The sequence below is a fragment of the Calypte anna genome, chromosome 8, assembly GCF_003957555.1.
Source record: "Calypte anna isolate BGI_N300 chromosome 8, bCalAnn1_v1.p, whole genome shotgun sequence".
Classification (NCBI taxonomy): domain Eukaryota; kingdom Metazoa; phylum Chordata; class Aves; order Apodiformes; family Trochilidae; genus Calypte; species Calypte anna.
The window spans coordinates 18921083-18944968 of record NC_044254.1 but is presented as its reverse complement, the minus strand read 5'-3'; the positions used below and the strand labels follow the sequence as shown (position 1 = coordinate 18944968).

The 23886-nt window shown below is 38.7% G+C and overlaps 2 protein-coding genes across 18 annotated transcripts in view; one reads left to right on the top strand and one right to left on the bottom strand.

Annotated features, from left to right (window-relative positions):
- The first annotated feature begins 980 nt into the window (after window positions 1–980).
- NEXN (nexilin F-actin binding protein) lies at window positions 981–23819 on the top strand. 15 transcript variants are annotated; one of them, XM_030454920.1, is made up of 14 exons: window positions 981–1048; window positions 8537–8618; window positions 9610–9801; window positions 9945–10026; window positions 10113–10261; window positions 11513–11554; window positions 12537–12719; window positions 12798–12971; window positions 15336–15521; window positions 19244–19444; window positions 20616–20837; window positions 21937–22122; window positions 22551–22911; window positions 23014–23819. In XM_030454920.1, exons 2-14 carry the CDS (start codon window positions 8592–8594, stop codon window positions 23025–23027), a joined length of 2019 nt encoding a protein of 672 aa, XP_030310780.1. In that variant the 5' UTR covers window positions 981–1048; window positions 8537–8591; the 3' UTR covers window positions 23028–23819. The 15 variants fall into 15 exon arrangements, with proteins under 15 accessions (XP_030310780.1, XP_030310779.1, XP_030310776.1 ...); XM_030454919.1 differs by lacking the exon at window positions 981–1048 and adding an exon at window positions 1056–1163 and having other exon boundaries at window positions 8541–8618; XM_030454916.1 differs by lacking the exon at window positions 981–1048 and adding an exon at window positions 1056–1163.
- The window catches only part of FUBP1 (far upstream element binding protein 1), a 32862-nt gene continuing 22726 nt past the window's right edge, over window positions 13751–23886 (bottom strand). For all 3 annotated transcript variants that reach the window (XM_030454905.1, XM_030454909.1, XM_030454913.1), the window contains one exon: window positions 13751–14800. In XM_030454905.1, the coding sequence (XP_030310765.1) occupies window positions 14783–14800 (18 nt within the window). In that variant the 3' untranslated portion in view covers window positions 13751–14782. The remainder of the gene's footprint in view (window positions 14801–23886) is intronic.

Here is a 23886-nt window from a genome sequence, read left to right as displayed (position 1 = left end):
AACAAGTGGATTGGGGACAGCTTTTTAACTGTCTAGTTTAAACTGATTTTATCAACCTGTTGAATTTTGCTTCTATTAAGTGGCCTACAGCATTGATAGGTTTTTTTATGCACAGGCCAGTGATGTGCCAAAAAGCCATATACTGGTGTTTCTAGTCTTGCAAGTCAAAAAGTGATTCATCCAGACACCTCAATAAATGGAGAAATCCCCAACCTAATGATGGCTCTCATGGCTTGCAGCATGATGGAGCCAAAGTAGTGTGGCACAGGCAGTCATTGCTCAGCTGGCAAAATTCATTTCCCTGTGCCAAGTTGTTGTCTCTTCTCTTAGTTTTAGGATGTATTTTTCCAGGATTATTTCCAAACCAAATTGCTATAGTGAGCTGCAATCTTAGACTAAGACTTCTATATAAATAGTGACACGGGAGAGCATAATGTACATAATCCTTACTGCTGTAGAAGGGCAACATACGTATGCTTTGATCTACCCTGGTTTGTTATAGGTGTTACATGCAATCATTTGCCGAAAGGTGTTACTTTACCAAGAGTCAAAAGCCCTACCTTAACTGAAATATTGTGCCTTTGCTTCAGAAATACGAGTACAGCTATTCTGAGGGGGAAGTTCCTGAACTGTCCTTCAAAGGACAAACAGGTTTTGTGTTTTAGCTTTGTTCAGATTTGCAGTGCCTAAGGTCATGTGGGTATTGCCCCAATACTTATAAATCCCGCTGAAAGTTGGGCTCCAGCATGGCAGGCGGAATACAAGTAGGATAGGAAGTTCTGCACTGGAGACCTTGTAATTGAACATGCAGGAAACAAGTCACCTTTAAGGAGGAAAATTAATATATTCGGATGTAGTAAAACTCTTTCTGCCTCTGCCTGGTAAAGTTTCCAGAGCAAGGCGCTGCTTTAATCGGAACGCACTCTCCGTCTCACAGGTCTGGCACCAGCTGGATTCCTCTCCGCTCCATCAGCGAACTGTCACATTACTATTATTAGTTGATTGCTCTCCATGTGCCATAAAGCGGCCGAACACCCGACCGCCGCAGGTATAAATCTCCCCGCGGGCAGGGCAGGCACCAGCGCTCGGCGGGGCCCCGCGTCTGCCCAGCGCTGGTTCGGGGCCGGAGGCGAGAGCTGCGGTGTGCAGAGGCTGCGGTGGCCGTGAGTACGCGGGGATAATTATCTGTATCTGCTGGGGTGCCGGCACCCTGCCGGTACCGGGGGCACCGATCGCCGGGGCTGCGGCTGCGGACAGGGCAGCAGCGGATGGGCGGGCGGCGGAGGCTGCGGTCTCCGTCCCCGCGTCGAGCCCGCGGCTCGGCCGCTGCCCTGCGGCAGGGACGGCGCGGCCGGGAACGCGGTAGCCGAGAGGCGGCCGCTCTCCCCCGGTTATTTATAGCTCCGTGGAGCTTCCAGCCCAAAATAAGGCTGTTGGCCCGGGCGGCTGCCTGTGGGGGAGGTGTACGGGCTGCGCCCCCCGCCGCGGTGAGGGGCCGGGGCTGAGGCGGGCCGGGCTGAGGCGGGCCGGGCCGGGCCGGGCCGGGCCGGACCGGGACAGCTGCCGCGGCGCGGGGCTCGCCTGGAATGCGGGCGCCGGCCGCGAGCCGCGACTTTTATGGAAACTTGGAGCAACGGAGCGGCGGCTGCAGCCAAGGGGCGCTGGGCAGCCAAGGGGCGCTGGGCAGCAGCCAGCCCGCCCGCCGGAGCACGCTGAGCCGCAGCGGCGGGGCAGCGCTCACAGGTAAGAGCCGCTCCCCCGGCCGCGGGCAGGAGAGGGCTCGGGAGAGCCCCGCAGCCCCCGCCTCGCTCCCTGCGCCCGTAGCCCGGCCCGGCCCGAGCTCTCCCCCCCCTCTCTGCCTCGCTTCCTCGCCGTGACTGCCCGGTCCGCCGACCCCCACCACGGCTCGGTCTCCTTCTTTCTGCCCCAGCTCGGCGGGCCGGCACCTCACAGCCCGGCGGTGCGCAGGCCGAGCGGCAGCCCCGAGGTTTGAGGTGGGGAGGGCGGGGTGGGCGAGTGCCGCCGCCAGGGCCCCCTGGGCTGCAGTGGCGGTTGCGGAGCAGCGCCCGGGAGAGGGGGGGTGGAGGGATGGTGGCCGCATCCTGGCGGGAAGGGGCAGCGGGGGTTGTGCCCAGAGAGGCTGCCGGGGGGCGGCGGGGCCGAGGAGTCCTCTCGGGCTTCCTCTTGGGGCGGTGGGACAGCCTTTGGGCTGAGCACTGAAGTGTGCGTTCAGAAGTTAATTGACGATCTCTGACGCTCATAAACCGCACGTCTCTGCAATGAAGAGGAGTTTCGCTTTGTTGATGGGGTGCTCAGCAGCCACGGCGCACTGGCCACCCTTATGGGTTCTGCTCCATCCCAAGTGGATGGCTGTAGACAGCGTGCCTTGGAAGAAAGTACTGGGCTTCCATGATAGCTTAGGAACTGTTTGTTATCACACTTGTTTTGGGTAAATAAGAGATTCTGCTAACACAACTGTGAAAAAAACCACGTTAAGTGAAACATGTATAATATTTTGAAACTTAACCAGCGAGTAGCTGCGTGCTAGAAAACTTTGTACTCTTAGCCATGAGATCTTGTATCTCTTAGGAAAATGTCCAAAGGAATGAAATCGTAAAATAATTATTAGTCTTATAAGACAGCCAAGCGTATTCAGGAACATAGAGTTATGTCACTATGTCTAGTATGCAGAAAGTGCTGTCTGGTGAAATACAAAAACTGGACAGAAATACTTTCTCTAACTGCAGTTGGGATATTTTAAATTAGTTTCCTCCATGGAAGAAGTCGGACAATCCATAATTCACCATACTCAGAATGGTGCCACATCCAAGCCCTCTGGAAGGTGCTTGTGGGAAGGGTACAGTGAAAAAAGAGCAGTTCAGGGAGCAACAGGAGGGACCCTTTGCTGTGCACTGAGGCAGCCATGCCTGCTCAGATGAAGGTATTAGACACAATCTGGTTTTTTATGGGCATCAGCACCATCAGCAGAGTAGTTCGTCAAGTGGAAGCAGCTGCTTATCTACCGGGAGCCAGGAGACCTCTCCTTTGCTGCAGTCATAGCACACGCACGGTGACCACCACTGCTCAGTCTGAGCTGACCGTGAGGATTTCAGAGAAGCAGCAGATGGGCTACACCCTGACATGCTGGAAGAGAAGCAGCAGACTGCTGTGCTGCTTCATGCCCAGTGTTTTGTCCCACATTTCACTACCCTGTTCTCTGAAGTCCCATCTATGAAGAAAAGAGTTGAGCTCAATTCATACTCCTTTTCATCTGCTGCAGCACAGAATGGAGGGACTATGGCATGGACAAAATATGCTGATTTTTCTTTTGGGAACCTTGGTTCACAATTTATTGCCACCCATGTTTAGGATCAGCGGGTATCTTGGAACATGAAATCATGGTCCAGAAGATCTCAGCAGGGCTTCCCCCACAACAGAGCAGACTCTCAGCCCTTCCTGTGTTTGCTTTGGAGCCTATGTACCCATTAATAGTACCTGAAGAGAGTAAGGAATTATCAGACAGACTTTTCTACAAAGAAGGGTAGGTTTACTTTTTTAACACAGTGATTGGACTGCATGGTACTGTCCTATTAAGCATATTTATAATTGGTAAAGAGACATAGACAAAATCCTTTATAATAAATAAATTTTTGTAAGAAACATCCTATCTACAAGGTCTATTCTGCTATAATATGAGACTCTTCATAAATTATTAAGTGTAATAAATTCAAAAATTGAGGAAAAGGCTGTGTATGCAATTGAATTATCTGGCTCAGCAGTCAGTAAGCTTTCTAGTCTTCAAAGACTCATGGAGGAAATACAAGTGAGTGTAAATAGTTTTGTACTTTGTATTTTACAAAATGTGAAGTTTAGACAGCTGCTCTTAATTGTCATAACTCATTGGCTTCAATGGGGCTGATGGCTTGTGCCAGTATAGGATCTTCCCCTGTGCATGATAATTTTAGTATCTGCTTAAGTATCTGTAATTTAGCACAACAACTGGTGGTGTCATTCCAGATGAGTTATAGTAAGGACACAAATGATGAACATCATTCTCTTTCCTATTCTCTTTCCAGTTCTATTTAATATTTTGTTAAATATTTTAACATTGTGGACTCGGGTTTACTCTCCCAAGAGCTTTGGCTGCAAGCAGAGAGTTTCCAACCCTCACAATATGGTTTTCTTATATAATGGAGTCTTCCCTGCAAGTGGATCACAAAGAGGAGACAGATGGTAAATGTAACTTAGCCTGTGCCGTGAGGGACTTATTTATAACTCACAGTAGCCACAGGGCAGCAGGGGGGCCTCCCGAAAGGAGAAATCACAGAGGAACCAGACTTTTTTTAACTCCTGGCTTCTTACTTCTAATTGTAAGTAGTAGTACTCAGGTCAGGAAAATGCTGGTATTTTTCTGCATCTTGTGTGAGGATGTTCATCACTCCACTGAAAATGAAGAACTGTTTTTCAAGGAAGGGGTATTTTATTATTTATGGGAGGTTTCTTAATTGGTTAAAGCTACGTAACGTTTTTTCTTCAATTGAGGACTCTGACCTCCTTCTAGAAATGGAAATTAATTACCTTTAAGGAGATGGATTTTGGTACTTGTGATCCACCATCAAATCTTCTGTGTCTCCTTCATGGTTTTCCTTGCTCACTTGAATCATTTTGCTTACAGTAAGGTTTCAGGGAGTCTGCGTGAAAAGTTGAAAAAGTGCCATGACTGTAACAAATCAAACTGTATCTATCAGGCAATAACTTACCCAGTTACAGCAAGCAAATAAGATGCTTGAAAACAGTAAGTTGTTTGTTTTTACAGAGTATTTCTAAGTTATTGCCTATTTTCCTGTGCATTAGAGGTTTCGTTGTAAATATTAATTTGAAACTTTTTCAGAGATTGCTCTCTGCCAGTCAAGCTATTCTAGTCATGGAATTTTCTCTTCCATTCACTTCCAGAGGTAGGACCATTGGTCAAAGGATGGAGGAACTTATCTTCTAGGAAAAATGTCTATGTAGACCTCCCTTGAAAGTGGAACTACAGTCTGGTACTTCTAGCACAAGCATTATAACACCAGACTAACATTTCCTGAGATATCTCATTTAATCACAGAAAAGGTAAAATGTGGAGACAAAAAAATATTGTCAGGTAAATGTTCAGGTGATGCAACTGGATAGGCAAAGCAAAGCCTAGTAACAAGCTCGATTCATTTTTTGATCATGTTAGACATAATCTGAGAGATTTCTGAATGGGAAGCTTCAGTTGTGAGCTCTTCCAGCTTTCCCTGAGATGTTATCTCAGGAAATAAAAGATGAGATTGAATCTTAAGCTTGGCCAGCTTCATAATAAGAGAACAAATATCTTCTGAAGTACATATGCAGGTAGACTTGTAGCCTCAAAGGTTAAGCATTACTTGTGTTAGATTAAATCTTTGGCAAAACTGGTATTACAAAAGAAGGATGTATATACAACTTAAATATAGAACTAGTTCCTGGCAAAAGGGAACTGGTAGGAAGATATCTTATTTAAAAGTACCTATTGTTAGAAAGTAAAATATGTCAAAGTTTCTTGGGTTGGAAAGTTTATTACCACATACTTTGTACAAAGCAGATGGTGAAAGCTCTGCTCTTCGGTGACTTGTAGGTGTCTGGACTTCCTGAGCCAGTTCTTAGCAACAACACATCCATTGTCAGGATCCTCTCCTAATGATACTTTGAATCCCCTGTTGGTTTTCCTGAAACAGTGGTCACAGCCTCGCAGACCCAAAACAAAACTTAAGGAGTGCTCCTTTTTGTCTTAAATTGTCTTTATTGGAAATTACTCCTCTGCCTTGAGGAGATCCTGAGGCAGGGTCCTGCTGTTCCTGCTCAAGTTTTAACTGGCACGGGGAGTGCAAACAGGAGTGGTACCATCCCTAGCAAGGCCTTACAGCTTTACATCCATATCTTTTAACATCAAAGGTGGGGGTAGGATGACTTGCAGATGCAAAATGCCTGAGAGCCAGCTGGCTAACCTTCAAGCATATTAAGAGTTAGTGATTACAAAGAACTGGAAGGTAGCCTGAAGTAATAAGAGATATGGCAGTAAACCAAATGGCAGGAATGTACCTGCCATCTTGAGGGCCCACAACCTGTTGTTGGATTGGCACAGTTTGGAAGCTCAGGAATTCACAAATAAAATTTCTTCCAACAGTTGCACGTTTAAAGAAAGCTTCAGATTTGCTGTTAGAGGGCAGGTCTGACTGCTCTCAGCTATCTTAGTGACACTATTTAAGGGGTACAAGTAACCGGAACTATCAGAAAAGTTCAAGAAAAAACTTCAGCTCAAAATCTAAATTTTGGTCTGAGACTTGCAAACATGATCATCATAAGCACATAATAAGCCAATCAGGCTTCAGAATAGTTTTCAAATTACTTTAAGATAGAGATGAAGTATGTTGCTATGGTGAAGCTTAGTAGTGACCTTCACTTGAGGTGTTCAGGTGAAATGGATTTTCTTGTGAAAGTTTCCTTGGGACTTACGTGTTTTACTCCAGTCCTGCACAAAGGCTGGAAGCTGTCTATGTTCCGGGCTACTCCAGTGCATGAATTGTACCAAAGCATCATGTCCCTGAGTTTTCTGAGGGGTTTCTTTCATTCAGCTTCTATATTTTAAGGATAAGGCCAAAGGCTATCAGCCACAAGTAGGGAAGAAAAATTAAAAAAAACAGAGAAACAAAAGAAAAAAGAGAAGAATTTCTAAGATATTCTTAGAAAAATGAGGAAGTAAAGGCTTTTCCCTTGTTTTAAGATCATACAGATCACAATGGGGATTTTACTTATGTCCATGAAGTAAGCTACAGCTTATAAAGACATGGAAACCCAACTGTACAATTACAAATCCATATTGCAGTGTATGGAGACCTTGAAAATATGAGAATGCTACTGAAATTGTCTGCCTTTCTAGACACAACAGAAAGTTAATAAGGTTTTGTGGATCTGAAACAGCCTAAATAGGAACTTCTATGTTCATGTGCTCACAAGTGAGAAACCAAAATGCCCTTGATCCCTGTCATTCTTCCAATGAGGTATCTGTCAACTCTGATTTGGGGGGAATGACCTTCCATACTCATTTGTGAACAGGAACACCCAAGTGCTCTCCAGAAGCTGAACTGGTAGAGTTTGGAATTTGTAAATCAGGCCAGGGATTGGTAGATAAATGTTTACTTCCTATGTCATGACTGCTGTCATTTGAAAGCCAAGATATCCAAGAATCTCACCCTAACTGTATGGCTACAGCAGCACCAATGAGTATTGATGATCATGTGTTATAAAATAGCCCTTTAATGTTCACTATTTTTAACACCACATAAAACTTCTCATGTTTATAATCTGTTTGTAATTAGGAATTAGAGAACTTAAAGGCTAAGAACTACTAAGAATGTAACTTTCCATATCACACAATGTTCTGACTTCAGTTCCTCTAAACCACAAGTGAGAAGTTGGAGTAGCTGCTTTTCCAGACCTTTTACCTTGAGCCTTTGAGTCTGTTTGCACCACTTTTGGCACACTAAGTTTTAAGGTTTGTCTGGGACTCAGGGCATCATTATAATATAGGGAGCATGACACTGGAGCTGTGTCATGATTTCCTTCCTCCCACAAACTCTTACAGACCTGATGATTTTTAAAAAAAGGAAAAGTCTGGCTTTCATTGAACCTCAAATGCAAATGCCTGGTAGGTTCTTAATACATATAGTTTAAAAATTGTAGCATCTTTCTCTTTAAAAATGCTGTACAATTTCCATCCCACAATTAAAATATACACGTACTTTCTCTGAGGTATGTATGTGGCTCACCTAATGGATTTTATAGCTTTTAGCACCAGTTTTCCCTTAAAGAGCCCTAGGAGAAAGAGAAGCATTACTTTGTATTCCCATACTGGGTAAAGAGCTGAGAGAGTTGCCAGCCTGGCTGAGATTCAAGCAAGAACATTCACCCAAACAGGAGACCCATCTGCATCTCTGGGATGCAGGCAGAACCCCATCCATGGGCCACCCTCCCTCTGGGCAGCTGGGCAAAGGTGAAGCAGCCTCTGTCTCCTCAGGCTGTGGCCTTGGGCCTGAGCACTCTGCAAACTTGGTGCAACCTGAGCTCACTTGGTTGTACATCAGACTGGAGCAGTGGAGGTGCAAAGCAAATTCCTTTCTGCTAGCATGAATATTGAGAAAAACAGTTTCATAACACAGCAGCCAGGGGCAGCCAGAGCTTGGCTCCAAGTATTTTTCCTTTTTTTTTTTTTTTTTTTTTTTTTTTTTCCCACTGAAATGAAAACCCAGTATCTTTGAGTATATAGAGGGGTTATGAACATGAATAGTGAATCATAAGCTTGTTCTTTTAATTACTGTTGCATACTTAGAACCTATTCATGTCTTCAAAAGCCTCAAAGGACCAAATGAAATAGTGATACATTGAGTTCAGCCTATGCAAACTTATTTACAGGAAGATGGTTAAAGCATCATTTAAAAGGAAAAGAAAAGAGTGTAACTGCAACTGTTTCTTTCAGGTAGAAACTGAAATCATTCTTAAACATACCAGGTGCAGAGCACAACACAGTAGCCATGAATGACATTGCACAGAAAACCGAGGTATGTATCAATTTTAAAATAATCAAAGTAATGTAGTAATTTAGAACTGATGCTTGCTAAAGGACTAATTACAAAACCCAAACAATTATATGAGAAACTGGCTGGTTTTGCTTTTATTTTAAGACAATGGAAGGGCATTTAAAAGTAGATTAAGAAAAGTATCTGACTTGATGGAATCTGTGAAATATGTTCTTACTGTTATTAAAAAAATATGAAGGACAAAGGCAAAATGAAGGGAACAAAATATGAAGAAACTTTAACCATCGGGGGGAAAGTCAGGGCAATATTTACATCTAATTCTAAAATGTAAATATCAGGCTACTTAAAATACTTCGTTTTCTACATACGGTCACTGAACAAGAGGAACAAAAACTATTGGCTTAGGTGGGAAATATGAAATATGGGATGGTTTCAGCCAGTTGTCTCAGCATTACTGTACTGAGAGCATTTCTGTAGTACTTACAATAAAAAGAGAAAACTTGAGGGCAGTTGTGAGAAGCAGGAACTTCTCTTACTGTTTGGACACATAGAGTAAGTGTTGGCAAAGCAGTGTCCCAGTACCTGTACCAGTATCAGAGTCCTGCAAGTCCAGTGACTATGACACTTTGTAACACAAAATCAGTGGGCTTTCGAGTTTCTCTAAATATTAAAAAAATAACTACATAACATACTGAAAGTTTTACATTAACAAATTATACTATTTATTTTAAAACCATGTATGGCTGTTGAAATGTTGCAGAAGAAAACATTACAATTACTAAAGTTTAATACAATGCTAAATGTTGGTTTGGATATTATAGTAATTATTAGTCTTGATGAACAAACACAATGGTGCTTCATAGATGATGGCAAGTAGCATGAAGTTCATAATCCCAAATGCACTTCTGTTTTATGTTCCTGCATTCTTTCTTAAACAATCTATCGGCATATTTCTGTCCATCTGTTTCAACTTTCTTTTTCTTATCTTCATTTCTTCTATATCTTCACCAAGATTCTGCTTTCTTCATCTAAACCCGTCCAAAAATCCTATGTGCCCAAGCTTCACAAGGGTGATGTAAAGGATAAATTTGAAGCTATGCAGAAAGCAAGGGAAGAAAGAAATCAAAGGAGATCTAGAGATGAAAAGCAAAGAAGAAAAGAACAATATGTTAGAGAGAGAGAATGGAACAGGAGAAAGCAGGAGGTTATTTTCTTTGCAAATATTTTGTGTTATTTTAATAATCAATATCACATGTGAAAATATTTTCACATTATTTTAAGAAAGTAATGTTGGCTTTTTTTTTTTTAAGTATAAAGGCAGTTTACTTTCTGTGTTTCACCAACCAGATGAAAGAACTGCTGGGATCTGATGAAGACGATGATGCAAAATCATCTAAAATAGAGAAAGGTTACGTTCCAAAGCTCATAGGTAAGAAAATCCCAATTTTAAAGGCCACATAATTCACAAGGTAAGTATTAGATGGCATTGCTGAACTGAGTATTTCATATTCACAGGAACTGTTAAAGGCAAGTTTGCAGAAATGGAGAAGCAAAGGCAAGAAGAGGAAAGAAAAAGAATGGAAGAAGAAAGAAAGCGCAGAATTGAACAGGACATGATTGAGAAAAGAAAAATTCAAAGAGAATTAGCAAAAAAAGCACAGGAGGTATGTTCAGCTGATCACAACAGCCAGGTCATGCTTGTAAACAGAAGAAAAAAAGTTCTGTTTTGAAGAGATATGTTTGACCTTAAGATTTCTGATAGTGGAGATTTACATGGGAGGTGATCACTGGCATGGAAGTGGGAATAATGTTCAGAGAATCTTTGTCTTCACTTATTCATGGTAACAATTTTTTTTTTTAAGCACTAAACTTGAGTTACAGATGAAACCAGGCAGGCACAAACCAGGTAGGAACATGAATTGGGAACAAATTCTGTTGCCATATTCATAGAAAGTTCATAGCATTAACTGAACTAATTTTAAAATGTTCCTTACATTCTACCAACTCTTACTCTAGGCTGTTTTTGCATATACATTAGTGAATACAGTTCAGTGATAGATGAATTAAGGCAAGCCAGAAGAAATAAGAAAATGCTGTCAGCAGTCAAAAATAAGAAGATACTAATGCAGTAAACATCATAAACCACAAAGACTCAGATCATGTTTTATTCCTTTGCCACTCTGTGAATCTTTATGGCATTTATATGTAAACAGACCCAACTTTTATTGATGCCAATAAAGCAAATGTTGTGTTTTGTAGAATTTTCAATGCTGCAAATAATGCAGTGAGAGTCAACATCTAAATGACAGACTAGAACAATAAGAAAACTTTACTTAACCAAGAGATAGTTGTAAGTTATACTTAATTTAGGTTTGGTTTTGTTGTAAGCAAAAAACCAGTGCTGGAGGATCAGTTCTCAACAAGGACTCAGACAGTTTCTACCAAGACTTCTAATGTTGCTAAAACTGGACTTTTAACTGTAAATGTATCTAGCATATATTTCATCTACTCTGAAGTGCAGAAGTACCTGCCATGCAGAATTTTAGAAAGTATGTTCATTTTAGACAGTAATGTATAAAGTCTCCATATGAAATAATCAATGAGCTTGCTTTAGCTTTTTTCTTTTTATACAATTCTGGAATTCTTGAATGAAGAAAGGACATCTAAGGTACTCTTCTCAGTTCATCACTAAAGTGTTAAGCATGCTTTGGCATAGTTTCTGTATCTTGTTTATGTGTCATGTTTTCTCTTCCTCAACAACATAATCTATCTCAAGTATTCAAACAAAGGTTCATCTCTGTGAATTTAAGTGCTACGTCTGTATCACTGATACAAAAATAATTTCCAGTTCTATGTTTGCAAATCTAAGGCAAAGAGCCAAAGTAATGTAATCATATGAAATTCTCATTTAATAGATTGATGACTTTAACAATACGGGAACTGAATCAGCAGCAGAGGTAATCAGATTTTTTTTAAAGAAATGTTCACCTACACTTTTATTCACTTGGTTTTATTATTGTAATTTGGGCTGGGAAATCTTCAAAAAGGGCACACAAATAACTAATTAAATTAAATCAAGATGCTAACAATTTTTTCTGTATATTGAATATATGTCTATACTTGAATTTATTTGAGTTGCAATCCAGTTTGCATTGTGAATACTTTGTTAAAACAATCTAAATGTAAAATATCCAAAGCCACCAGAATGATTTTGGGTATACCAGCAATGATACTTAGTCCTCTCACTTTGGAAAGTATCATCTTTAAAGCTCTTTGCCTTAAACTTGAAATTAAAAGGGGTTTCTATCAATACACAGATATTTAAACACCTTATTCAGATAACTTTTTTTTTTTAATTGACTAATTTACTATATGGGTTTGGATTTTAAGTCTTTCACATAAATTCTTTACTTCAAAAAAGCTAGATCCAAAGGTTCTGTTGTCTTTCATTAACACAGAAAATCATACTCCTACTACAGTTCTGGAAAGACAAAAAAACCTAAAAACCCATTAGTTTTAAGCATTTTAAGCAGTATCCCTGTTAACTATGGTATTTTGTGGACAACCCTGGGTAAAATGTATTTTAGCAAGTAAGTCTTGAAAATAGTTTTGAAGCAGCAACATCCTTCAGTTGCTATATATCAAAAATTTCACCTGTTTTTCTCCAAAACATGAGTATTTATAACAGTGAATACATTAGGAAAGTAGAGGGTTTGCCAGCAGTTATCTTTAAAACACAATTCAGCCTTGATGCTATTAAGATACTATAAGAAAACTCGTGACTGCCTCAGACAGACAGGTTTATTCTTGTTAATACTCAATACAAGTAATTCCTTTTGGAGGCATTGGTGCACAAGGGTTCACTAAGTGTTTCACTAAGTAATGAGTCTGTCTAGAACTTGAGCTTTGTGAAAATATTATAAATATCTTTTTGGACAGGAAGGGGATGACTCACTGCTAGTTACAGTAGTGCCTGTAAAACCCAACAAAACACCTGGGAAGATGAAAATAAACTTTGAGAACACGGGAAAGGAGAAAGCAGAAGAAAAAGAGAGACAGGATGAAGGAATGAAGGAACAAAACCAAGTCCTTAAGGAAACCAAGTGCCTTTCGTTTGTCATGGTAAACCACTCACCTAAAAATACCTAGGAAATAATTATCTATTATTTAAGACATAACTATTTCACTTTTCTTACTCAGGATGAAAGTGAAGACACTAAAACACAAGAGCCTCTGTCTCCTGGTAAGCTGAAGGTAACTTTTGAAGAACTTGAAAGGCAAAGACAGGAAAACCAAAGGCGTCAAGCAGAGGAAGAAGCAAGACAGCGTTTAGAAGAGGAAAAACGTGCCTTTGAGGAGGCCAGACAGAGAATGGTAAAGAGATATTCTGTTCCCCTTGTTGGAGAATTTTCACACAAGAGATGCTTCTACATTCTTTCCTGTAGCTGATTCTTCTTTTTGCTTGTACCTTAGCTATATATTTCAAAAAATGAATGATGATACAACTTTCAGACTCTTAATGCCTTGAAAGTCAGACTTTTTACCTTAGCTCTAACTCAGTAATCACACTGACACCTGCTTCAGACATTCTTTTAGTAAATTCAGGAAAATTGTGTGGCTTAAATTTGCCAGCAATCTTAGCAGGTTTTATATCTACACTTTGGAGTATCTTAAAGTGTAAGTCCTCAAGAAGATAATTGTCTATTTTGTTCTTAAATAGTCCTTCAGATGTTTCAGATAGCATTTTTGGTTAAAACATTCTGTACTAACCCAGAATACTATTTCTTATTCCCATATTCATTTATAAACACAATAGATATATCTATCAATTATAACTTTCCCCTTATGAAGAAAGGAAAAAAGACAGTTCATCTCCCTCATGTGTTGATATAAACAATAATATACTAGAAATTATATGATTAAGCCCTGAACTGTAAAAAATTTAGATCAAAATTCCTGTTTTATATTACTTGTAAAACTTTCTCCACGTGCTTTTATCACAAGCCAGACTTATTCTAGATCAACTACAAACAGGCCTTGCTATAGTTTGTTTTTTAATCACACTAAAGGAATTGTACACTTAGTATTAATGTAAGATCTACAAGAGTGTTTAGTTCTAGATTTCCTCACTTTACTAAACTCAATTTCCAGAAGCATTTCTTAAATTTTGTATTTAAATATCTTTCCCCTGTACAATCGTGGTCATTATGTTAATGACCTGTTAATTCACATACAAAGAAGATAAATGAGAAAAGAGATTTTAACCTTGCATGAAAGCTTTGAAAAGATATTTTATACAATCTGCTATCTTAAATTTAATGAGTACAATTATGGATGGACATTCTTGGACAAACAGTTCAAGACCACTGTGTTGACTGTTATTTCAAAAACATTCAAGAAATTTATACTATCCAAGAAAAAAATAGAGAACCTCCAGAAAGCTGAAACACTGAAATTCCCAACCAGTCCAAATTGAGAAGTTTAAGCAGTTACCCAAATTGTAGTTCACACTTCCACCCTCACCTCCAACAAATCACTTATATTTCTGTACCAATCACCTTCACATTATGTCAATAATGCAATTTTTTTTCTTTGTATTTGGGGGTGGGCAGCAGGGATGAGTGAAGGAGAAGGGGGATGAAAATGAAGGAGAGAGAGCTTCATGAAACCCTAAGTCATCCTAACTGAAGTTTTGTTCTTGTCCCACCCTTATGTATATGCATTTATTAAGCAAATATAAAACATATAACAGATACAAAATATTTTACAAATTCTCTCTTAAAAAAAAGAAAAAAGATAACATGAAGTTTTCTCTGATATCAGTGGCAGTCAAAATTTGAAGTCAAAAGTTTTCTTAAAGGAAGAGTTCAGCAGTTAACTTCAATTCTTTCTTTTTTCCCTATGAATTTAAAATACAAGATTTTTCTACGTCCCTTAACTGGCTGCCCCACATATCAGACCCAGGGCTGCCTGCAGTGTAGAGAAATCTTGAATATTAATACTCAATACTCTGAGTTCCCAGTTGATTTCCTCCATTAGCAAATAAAGTACCCAGATATCTTCTGAAGATGTTTCGTTCTTTTGTTCTTGACTGCAGTTTGCAAACCACAGGCTTCTCTGAGCAGATAAATGTTCACTGGAGACAAGCAGTAGTGAAGAGGTCAGAGTATCTCAATTTCCCTTTTTCAGTGGTGGTTAAATGCCTAGAAAGAAAAGAAAAAAAAAATCACAGTCTGGAGTAAAAGCAAAATGTTACTTGATTTAGTTTTGCTTTAAAATTATACAGCACTTTTTAACTGGTAAGTGTATTGGTGAAAACAATTTAGATGCAAACAGAAAGATTTGATGGTATAAAAATCTATGAAACTGATGTAAAGAAAGTTTAACAGAATGATTTCCAGTAAAGGATCCAATCCTGAGACCATAAAAGATGTACTTAATTGTTCAGCCTTTCTCTGATAATACATTGCTCTCTGGAACTGCACACTCAACAAATTTTTAAAAATTACAGAAGTTATATATAGGATACTGAAGTACATTTATTTTCTCCCTCCTCTGGCCAAAACCAAGACTAAAATGTTTCTTACAGGAACAAACTCTTCCTACATACCCCTCCCCCAGGACTAGAAAGCATTTATAGAAGATGAGAAAGGAAGAAATAGAGTATTTATTTAACCTAAAGAATATTTTTTTGTTTGGGTAAGTCCTTTCTATTTTTCCTCTCCCTCTTCTCTGAAGATAAATGAAGGTGGTGATGAAGAATCTGAAAATTCTCTTAAAGAATTTCGCCCTGGTAAACTCAGACTCAGTTTTGAGGAAATAGAAAGACAGAGGAGAGAAGAGGAAAAGAGGAAAGCAGAAGAAGAGGCAAGACGACGCATAGAAGAGGAGAAAAGGGCATTTGCTGAAGCAAGGAGAAACATGGTATGGCATTTTTGTTCAGTATATAGTTTATTTTTTACCTTTCTCTCCAAGATAAACTAGAAAGCAGTTCTGGGAAAAAACTTTAAATACAGTTAGGAATGCATGCTTCAGCTCCTTCATTTATTACTTCACCCCAGTATTTATTAGAAGGTAGGGGGGTAAACTAATTGATTTTAACCAAAAATCTTCCCAGAAGAATCCCTCCTCACAGCAAGCCTGCAAAGGATTTAAAATAATTTAATCATAACCAGACATTGCATCCAGTGGGTATTATTATGCTAGATGCAACAAACGTGGAAAGCAAAATATTTTCACAAGGTGGGCATGTAGGGTTTTTTTGAGAGGAACAGCAATTCCTTCTGCTTTTCCAAGTTTTTCTCCCTAGCTTTACAGGTTCTCCACCAATCAGCTCTTATTAGCTAAAGCATCATTACCGGTATACTAAGGCACAGCTCATTGAAAGTACAAATTGTATAGTCATCTGTGGCCATTTAGGAAGGAAAAATTAAGTAGGCTGAACTCAGCTATTGATGTTTTTCACTGGTTTACCTGGCTCCCTCATGTCTTGCTCAGAGAAACAAAAAAGTTACTTATGGCATTCACCATTAAAATTATCCATAATATAGAATTTCCTCAGAAATAAATCAAGATTCCTGTGATATGAAATGACTTATGAAATTTAAGATTATATTGAAGACAACTTTTCAGGGGCCTACGTTGTCCATACTGACACTGCCTGAATGCAGAGAAAGATGTCTGATTTCAGAGGGTGGCAACAACATTGTTTATAAAAAAATAATTAGTCTGGAGCTTTTCACTGTATTCCTCATGCTTATTCCAACAACTCCCAAGTTTCAGCGGGCATTTGTGTATAAGCCAGTTACTTATCAGGGGGTGTCAGGAAGTACAGTATTCAGCTACATGACTACCAACTAAAGCTAAGTATTGTTTGTTTCAAAAGGCAAGACATCCCTTACAGAACTGTGGAATGACCTGCCCAGCTGGCAGTGTCTTCCTGTATTCCCCCCTGTGGTTTTATTGGGAAAGACCAATTGCACACCTAACAACATTTTCTTCATCATTAAAAGCGATGCTTATGAGACAAATTAAAGCTTTGTATGACTACCAATCTTGTTAGCACTGCTCCCTCTGTCTGCAAATTGGGCCAGAGACAAGACCTCTATGCTGAAAGCCTACCAAGAGAAACTGCAGTGTACATTTGTATTGGATATTTTGTTGATAAGCAACTATGGAAAACTTTGTCTGCCTCTGCCTCCAGAGAAAACAGAAGCTAAAGCTACTCCTTGGAACATAAAAGATAAGCCTGTGCTTTCCTTACTTGCCACAGCTACCCAATGTAGCAGCAATGCAGATGTGCTTTAAACATTTTAAGAACATATTAGTCATCTCTTTCTGCAGCAGTAAAGCCTCATGCTGAGTTTTTATGTAAGCATTTAAATTAGGCAGTTATTTTAGAATATTTTTAATGTTTATTAATTTTAATCTACTTCCCAAAGTATATACACACACTGAACTATCAACATTGCTGCTAGGAAACACAAACACCACCTCCTTTTGGAAGGATCTCTATTTACTTGTGCTACATTTGTAATTCCATGCTTCCCACCATCAAGATGATCACTTTCAGACTGAAGCACTCATTTTTTCATCCCTTTCAGCCTCTTTGCATTAGAGACTGGATAAAGAACCTGTCTTAGATTGAGTAAAAAAGCATTCTACTTTTTATCAGTCACTGCTTGCTCATTGACAAGTGGCTGCCTGTGCTACAGACTGTGGTTATTACAGGACAGTTTCCCAGCACTGTTTGTACCCACTTTGCAGAAAAAGAAGTATGGTCTCATTTCACAAAATATGGTTACTGAATATAACCACAAGGGTTTTGTGCATCATTGAATCCAGCTCAAATTTTAGTGTTTTGTTTGTTTGTTTGTTTTTGGGTTTTTTTGGTGCTTTTGTTTGTTTTGTTTGTTTAACAAGGAATAGAAGTCTTTCTGTAACTTGTTGATTTAAAAATACAGAGCAGCCTGCTGCTAGCATTTGCTCAGCTTTTTACCCTTCATACATACAGGTGTTGGTAAGTTTTGAATGAATACTTCAGTTCATTCAGTTCTCTTCTCAAAGTTATAGCATATGAGCTAATGAATCATCAGCAAGAGACTCACATTTCTTTGCTAATTTAGCTGTGATTAGCCTCTGAAAAAAACTATGTGGCTATGCATTGTTTTCATTAAAGGAAACAGTCTGAAGTTTTGTTTTTTGACTCTACTTCTCCATAACAATTTCAACAAATATGCTCATACCATGCAAAGCGAATGAAGCATGGAAGGAATGGCAAGGCTGAAGTCCAACTGCAAGCTTACACAGAGGGAAAATCTGAAGGAAATCTATTGTGAATAACACTATTTGAGTGGGATGGGACAGGAAAATATTGAAAGAGCTGTGAATAATAAAAAGGATATTGACAGAGTACAGAAAGATGGCATGAACAGCAGTGAAAGGTGTGAGTTACAATGGCAGTAAGGAGCGAAAAAGAGGAAAGGGAGTGACACAAATAATCTTTTAAAAGAAAAATGTTCATTTTCTGTTTCTTGAGAGCTAGTGGAAACACTTTCTCAAATTAAAAGTTTGCTCCTATAATTCTTCCTAGCATTTGTCTGATTACTACTGTTGGGAATGCCTACAATTAAAGCCACAGTGGGCTCTTCAGTTAAAGCCACATGGCTTTTCAAACATGCACTCACTAAACAGTGCCTAAACCCACAGCACCACACACCTCTAGATCAGTATCTGACCTTGTCACGTGCTTTTATCTATAGACAACATTCCTGTTGGGACAATCTCTGTTAATGAGTTTCCATAGTTAGATGCACAAACATACATTTCTATAGGTTCCGTCAAGAAGTCATTTAAAATCTTACTAACTTGTGTCATGCTACCTGGCCATCTTGCAGCATATAGCTTCATAATTTAGTAATGCTTTTTTTCAACAAATTCAGTCTGATAGAATATTTGTTGTTATACTTCCTGCTTTTGGCCTCTCCTGGGTCCTTCTTATGAATTCATCTACAAAATAAGCAAACTGGTCAAAAATGACCATCAAAGCCCAGCCTTACTCTGAAGCCCAAGAAAAGGACAGGCAAAGGAGGAAACTCTTCCTGCTGGGTTGAACAAAGGAATGAACTGGCAACAAAACTGAGTACAATCAATTTGTGCACAAGAAGCTTCTTGTAGAAAATTCTGTTCAATTTTCCTTACTGGGAATACTGATACTGCTTAAGAATTAGAATATAATTCAGTTTGCTTAGAAAAAAGATTACAGATACACACACTTCAGTGTTAAGGACAAGGACATTTAAACACAAGCACTTTACCTAACAATAGTATGTGAAGTAAACAGGAATAGATTGTTTCAGGTCTTAAAGCCACATTTAGAGGACATCCTCTTCATCAAAAAAGATCCACCTCATTGCAAAAAAGACCTTCATCTTTCTTACACAAGTTTATCAGTAATAAAGAAGTAAAATACAACACCCCCTTGAACACATTTCCTCCTAAAATGTTAGAGGAATACCCGCATTGCATCTCACTATACTCTGGCAGATGTGGCAAAATACTTGGTTATGTAATAGAAGTGTCTGAGCAACACTGGGATTTTATCACAGGTGCCTTCAGGATGAATCACTAATGCTCCTTATTTCCAGCAGGTGCTGGATGATGAATCTCCAGAAATGTTTAAAACAGTTTCTCAAGAATCTCTCATACCTGGTAAACTGGAAATTAATTTTGAGGAGTTGCTGAGACAAAAAATGGAAGAAGAAAAAAGACGCACAGAAGAAGAGCGTAGGCAAAAGCTGGAAATGGAAAAGCAAGAATTTCAGCAGCTGAGACAAGAAATGGGAGAGGTTTGTATATAAAAAGATATCCTAAGCCTGTCTTGAATAAAGATATGATAAATTCAGTTAGTTACTAAAATCTGTAACAATGTATGCAATCAAGTTTTTTAAAATCAATCTGCCAGAAAAATCCCTTTTTACTCTTAAAGTGAAAACACAATTTCAAATCTGCAATTTTATTTTGGTCGCTTCTGAAAATCTAGTTTTACAAAAACAATTATGTATTATTTATGATACTGGGAAAACAGAAACATCCAGTTCCCAAAAGAATATGAAAAAGTGAAAATAGGAAAGAGCAAAATTCTTGCTTTTCCTCAAGGGAATGCTGTATTAACCAATTAGGAAAGAATTACAGTGGCCTCAACTTATTTCTGGTCTGTGTGTCAAAGGTTTGAAAACTGTCACTTTTGATAATAAAAACAATGTATAAACCAAATGACCGTATTAATGAACTTAACATATCTATTAGGTTTGGTTGTGGGCAGTAATTCTTCATTATTATTCCCTATTCTATGTTAGAATATTATGTTTATTTACTTACTTATTTTCTTGTTAAGCAAAGCTAGAGTAATAAGGGCTCTAGATGGCAAACTTCAAGTAAAATTTGTATTGCATCCTGAGGAAGAAGGGAGAGCTAGAGACATCCAACTAAAATCCAGGTACACCTTCACTGTCAGTCAGAGGTCGCAAGAGGCAAGTGTACAGCTTCAGACAGACTGACCACAGCATCTAGAACTGGCATTTCTTTTCAAGAAGAAAAGAAAACTCATTTGCTTTCTACTGAATTGAAAAAAAAAGTAATGATTCTCTGTTTAGCAAAGTAACTGTTTTTACAAAATTACTTTGTATCATATTGCAAGTAAGTCAGAGAGGTAAATTGTGGGTCCAAGATAACCAAGTTTTTTGTACTGTTTTTTGTATCAGACACAAGTTTTTGTGTCTGATTTTCTAAGTCTATAAAGAGTGGCTTGTTGGCAGCAACCCTTATGTAAAATTACTTTCAAGCAAAATAATCCTAAGAATACATAAGGAAAACAAAAAGCTTAAAGGGAAAAGGTCTCTTGTGCTAGTTGCAAGTAACTAAGAGAACTGTTCAAGTGTATTATACCTATTTGTGAGAACAAGTAGTAAAAATAACTATAGTATTTTCCATCTCACATATTCTGCAATTTCTGAACAGCTGGAAGAAGAATGTGAAACATTTGAGCTAAGCAAAGAATATGAAGAATTAATCAAGCTAAAAAGAAGTGGCTCTATTCAGGCAAAGAACTTAAAAAGCAAGTTTGAAAAAATAGGACAACTGTCTCAAGAAGAAATACAGAAGAAGATTGAAGAAGAGAGAGCCAAGAGAAGAGCAATGGATGAAGAAATAAGAGAGAGGGAAGCTGAAAAATTTCAAGAGGTAAGTTTTCAGGAGGCACTCTGTAATGTTAATGATACACTTAACTAGGACACTAATGATCCGAGAGTTGACAGGGCTGCTTCTTCCACCTGTTTGCTGTATTTCCAAAATTATTTTTCCCTTCCTTCCTGCTCCTTTTCTGGATGCATGAGAAAGTCTCACCTCAGCATCCTAAAGGAAGAAGCACCAGTTTATCATCAGTTGTCTGCTCAAGCAGATCCCTGCTTTTCAGCTCAAAATCCCCAATTCAGCATCTTTACAACCCAAAACCTGCAAGCCTGCAGGTTTGAAACATGCTTATTTAAGAATTACTCTATTAATCATCACATTAATTGCTTCTCCTTCTCAACTCTAATCTTCATTGTATGAACTAAAAAAAACACCAAAATGAAACAAAACCAGAGAATACTGTTTGAAGATCAAGTCTTTTTGTAAATCTTATTTCTCAGGGTAGAACAGAAAAGGATGCCAGCTTCTCTATGCTTCAGACTAGACCCTCTCACATTTTTTCAGAGAACAAAAACACCAAATGAAGCTACCTGTTCCAACAGATAAATCAATCCTATGCTCTGACCCAAAACAGCAATGTGAGCTTTCAGCATACAATCACGTGGCAGTGCAGGAAACAACAGGAGTAAGCCTTAATTGAGCTTTATTCTGAGGTTCCATCTGTAGTAGTCAGTTACCTTCAGTATCAGCTCAAAGCTGGGTTTTAGTTTTTAATTTAGTGACTGACACTATAATTATGTTTCTGTAAGGTCAATCTGTGTTAGGTGTGAAGCAACTGTAACACTGTGGCATGAAAATCAAGTCGCTAAGGATTTACCATTGCCACAAGGCAGCATTCAGCTTGTATACAAAAAGAAAGCTTTAGGAGTGTCTTTCTATCATGCTTGAAACCACTTTTACAAGTATTCTGCCCTATCTCCAAGATAAATTATTACAAGACTTGATCTTAAAGTTAGTTTTAAACAAACCTCTGACAAAAACAAGACTTTGGGTGGCTTTGCTCAGTTAAGAACAAGTACTGGTCACCAAGTTAATTTTATTAACATACACATTTATAAGGTAATAATTGGGTCCTATTTATTCCCTCAAGGATGATGAGGTAGATGTGAGACCAGCCAAGAAATCTGAGGCTCCATTTACTCACAAAGTAAACATGAAGGCTCGTTTTGAGCAAATGGCCAGAGCCAGGGAAGAAGAAGAGCAGAGGAGAATTGAGGAACAGAAATTACTACGGATGCAGTTTGAACAAAAAGAAATTGATGCAGCATTACAGAAGGTACAAAGTATCTTTTCTTCAGTCCTAAGTGTCTCTTATCTTAGCATCTGATTACCACTGATGGCAACACTGCCAGAGGTATGAAAGGAACATTGTGTTTAATAGCTGCTGTGATTTACTGCAATAATGTAAAATTGCTTATGGTGTTCTCACATGTTCTTCAAGAGTATGAGATACCACTAAGAAATCCTTTGAATAGCCTGAAAATTCAATCTCATTCATGTTTGTATTTTACCCCAAGATTCCAGTCTCATTAAAATCCATTGTTCTGTCCCATACCCAGATTCAGTGCAGTTATCTAGTAAGGACAGGTGTGGCATTTCCCCTTCTCAGAAATGTGGTAACTTTTCTGTAAACAATCACAGATCTCTAGCAATCATACTGCTATTGCCAATTGAAATGTTCTAAATTGACTTATTTTTAAACAGAAAAGGGAGGAGGAAGAAGAAGAAGAGGGAAGCATTATTAATGGCTCTACTTGTGAAGATGAGGATGATCAAGCTCGATCTGGAGCTCCCTGGTTCAAGAAATCACTGAAAAACACATCAGTTGTAGATGGCGAGCCCGTGAGATTTACAGTTAAAATTACTGGAGAACCAAAGCCTGAAGTTACATGGTGGTTTGAAGGAGAACTCTTGCAGGACTCTGAGGACTATCAATATATTGAAAGAGGAGAAACCTACTGCCTTTACTTGCCAGAAACCTTCCCAGAAGATGAAGGGGAATATATGTGTAAAGCAGTGAACAACAGAGGCACATCTGCTAGCACGTGTATTCTCACCATTGAAAGTAAGAGTTAGCATTTTCATCCCTTTAATTCTCAAATATTCTTCTGGCATCTTTTCTATTGCAAAACTCTAATTATCTCTTTCTCTTAACTCTGTTTTCTAGCTGATGACTACTAATGTTCTACTTTAGCTGGAATCTTTCTTCCCCTCAAAACTTTCTTACTGCATCATCTCTTTCTCTGATGGGGCCAACTAAAGAATGCAAGGATATCCATTTGTCATTCCTGCACCACATAACAACAACCTTCAGATTGTGAGAGTGTCAAGGTTCCTTGCTCAATACAAATAAAAAAATGATTATTAAAGGTGAAAAAAGAAGGAATCAATATATGAAACATCACCTAAGGGAAAAAGCTGAATTAGACCAGTGCTCCCACATTTGAAGACAAAGTGTTGTGTACTAATATACAGCTATATACACAATTTGGAAACTTGTGTAGTAGTGTACATCTATTGGAATATTTTGCATGAACACTGAGTATTTAAGCTGTTTTGCTTTATCCCAGAGGTAAAAGGAAATACTTATTGATGATTTAAAAAAAACCAAAAACAGTGTACTATTTTTAAAGAATAAAAGATTACATAACTGCTCACTTTGGTTGTTTTGTTTTAAAGAGCATTTGTTATTTTGTTTTAAAATGGGTGTGCATATAAACTGTTATGCTCTTATCAACATTTGGTAATTCAAAAGTAAAAAACTCAGCAAGGCTTAGTCCCAAGATGTGCTTGTAAAAGTTTTAGGGTTTTTCAATGCTTAAATGATACAATAACAATCGGTGACAAAATGTGAGGCTATCATGGCTCAGTTGGTAGGAAGGAAGCTTTAAGAAAACCATGTTCAGAGAGTAAGTGCTTTCTCAGTCTTTGTTCTCAATTGAATAAATCTACTGCTGCCATCTCTCAACACTGTCTTTTAAGGCTACTGTACTGTATTTTTCTCTAAGACCTCCTGATATCAACACTGATGTCACTGTGC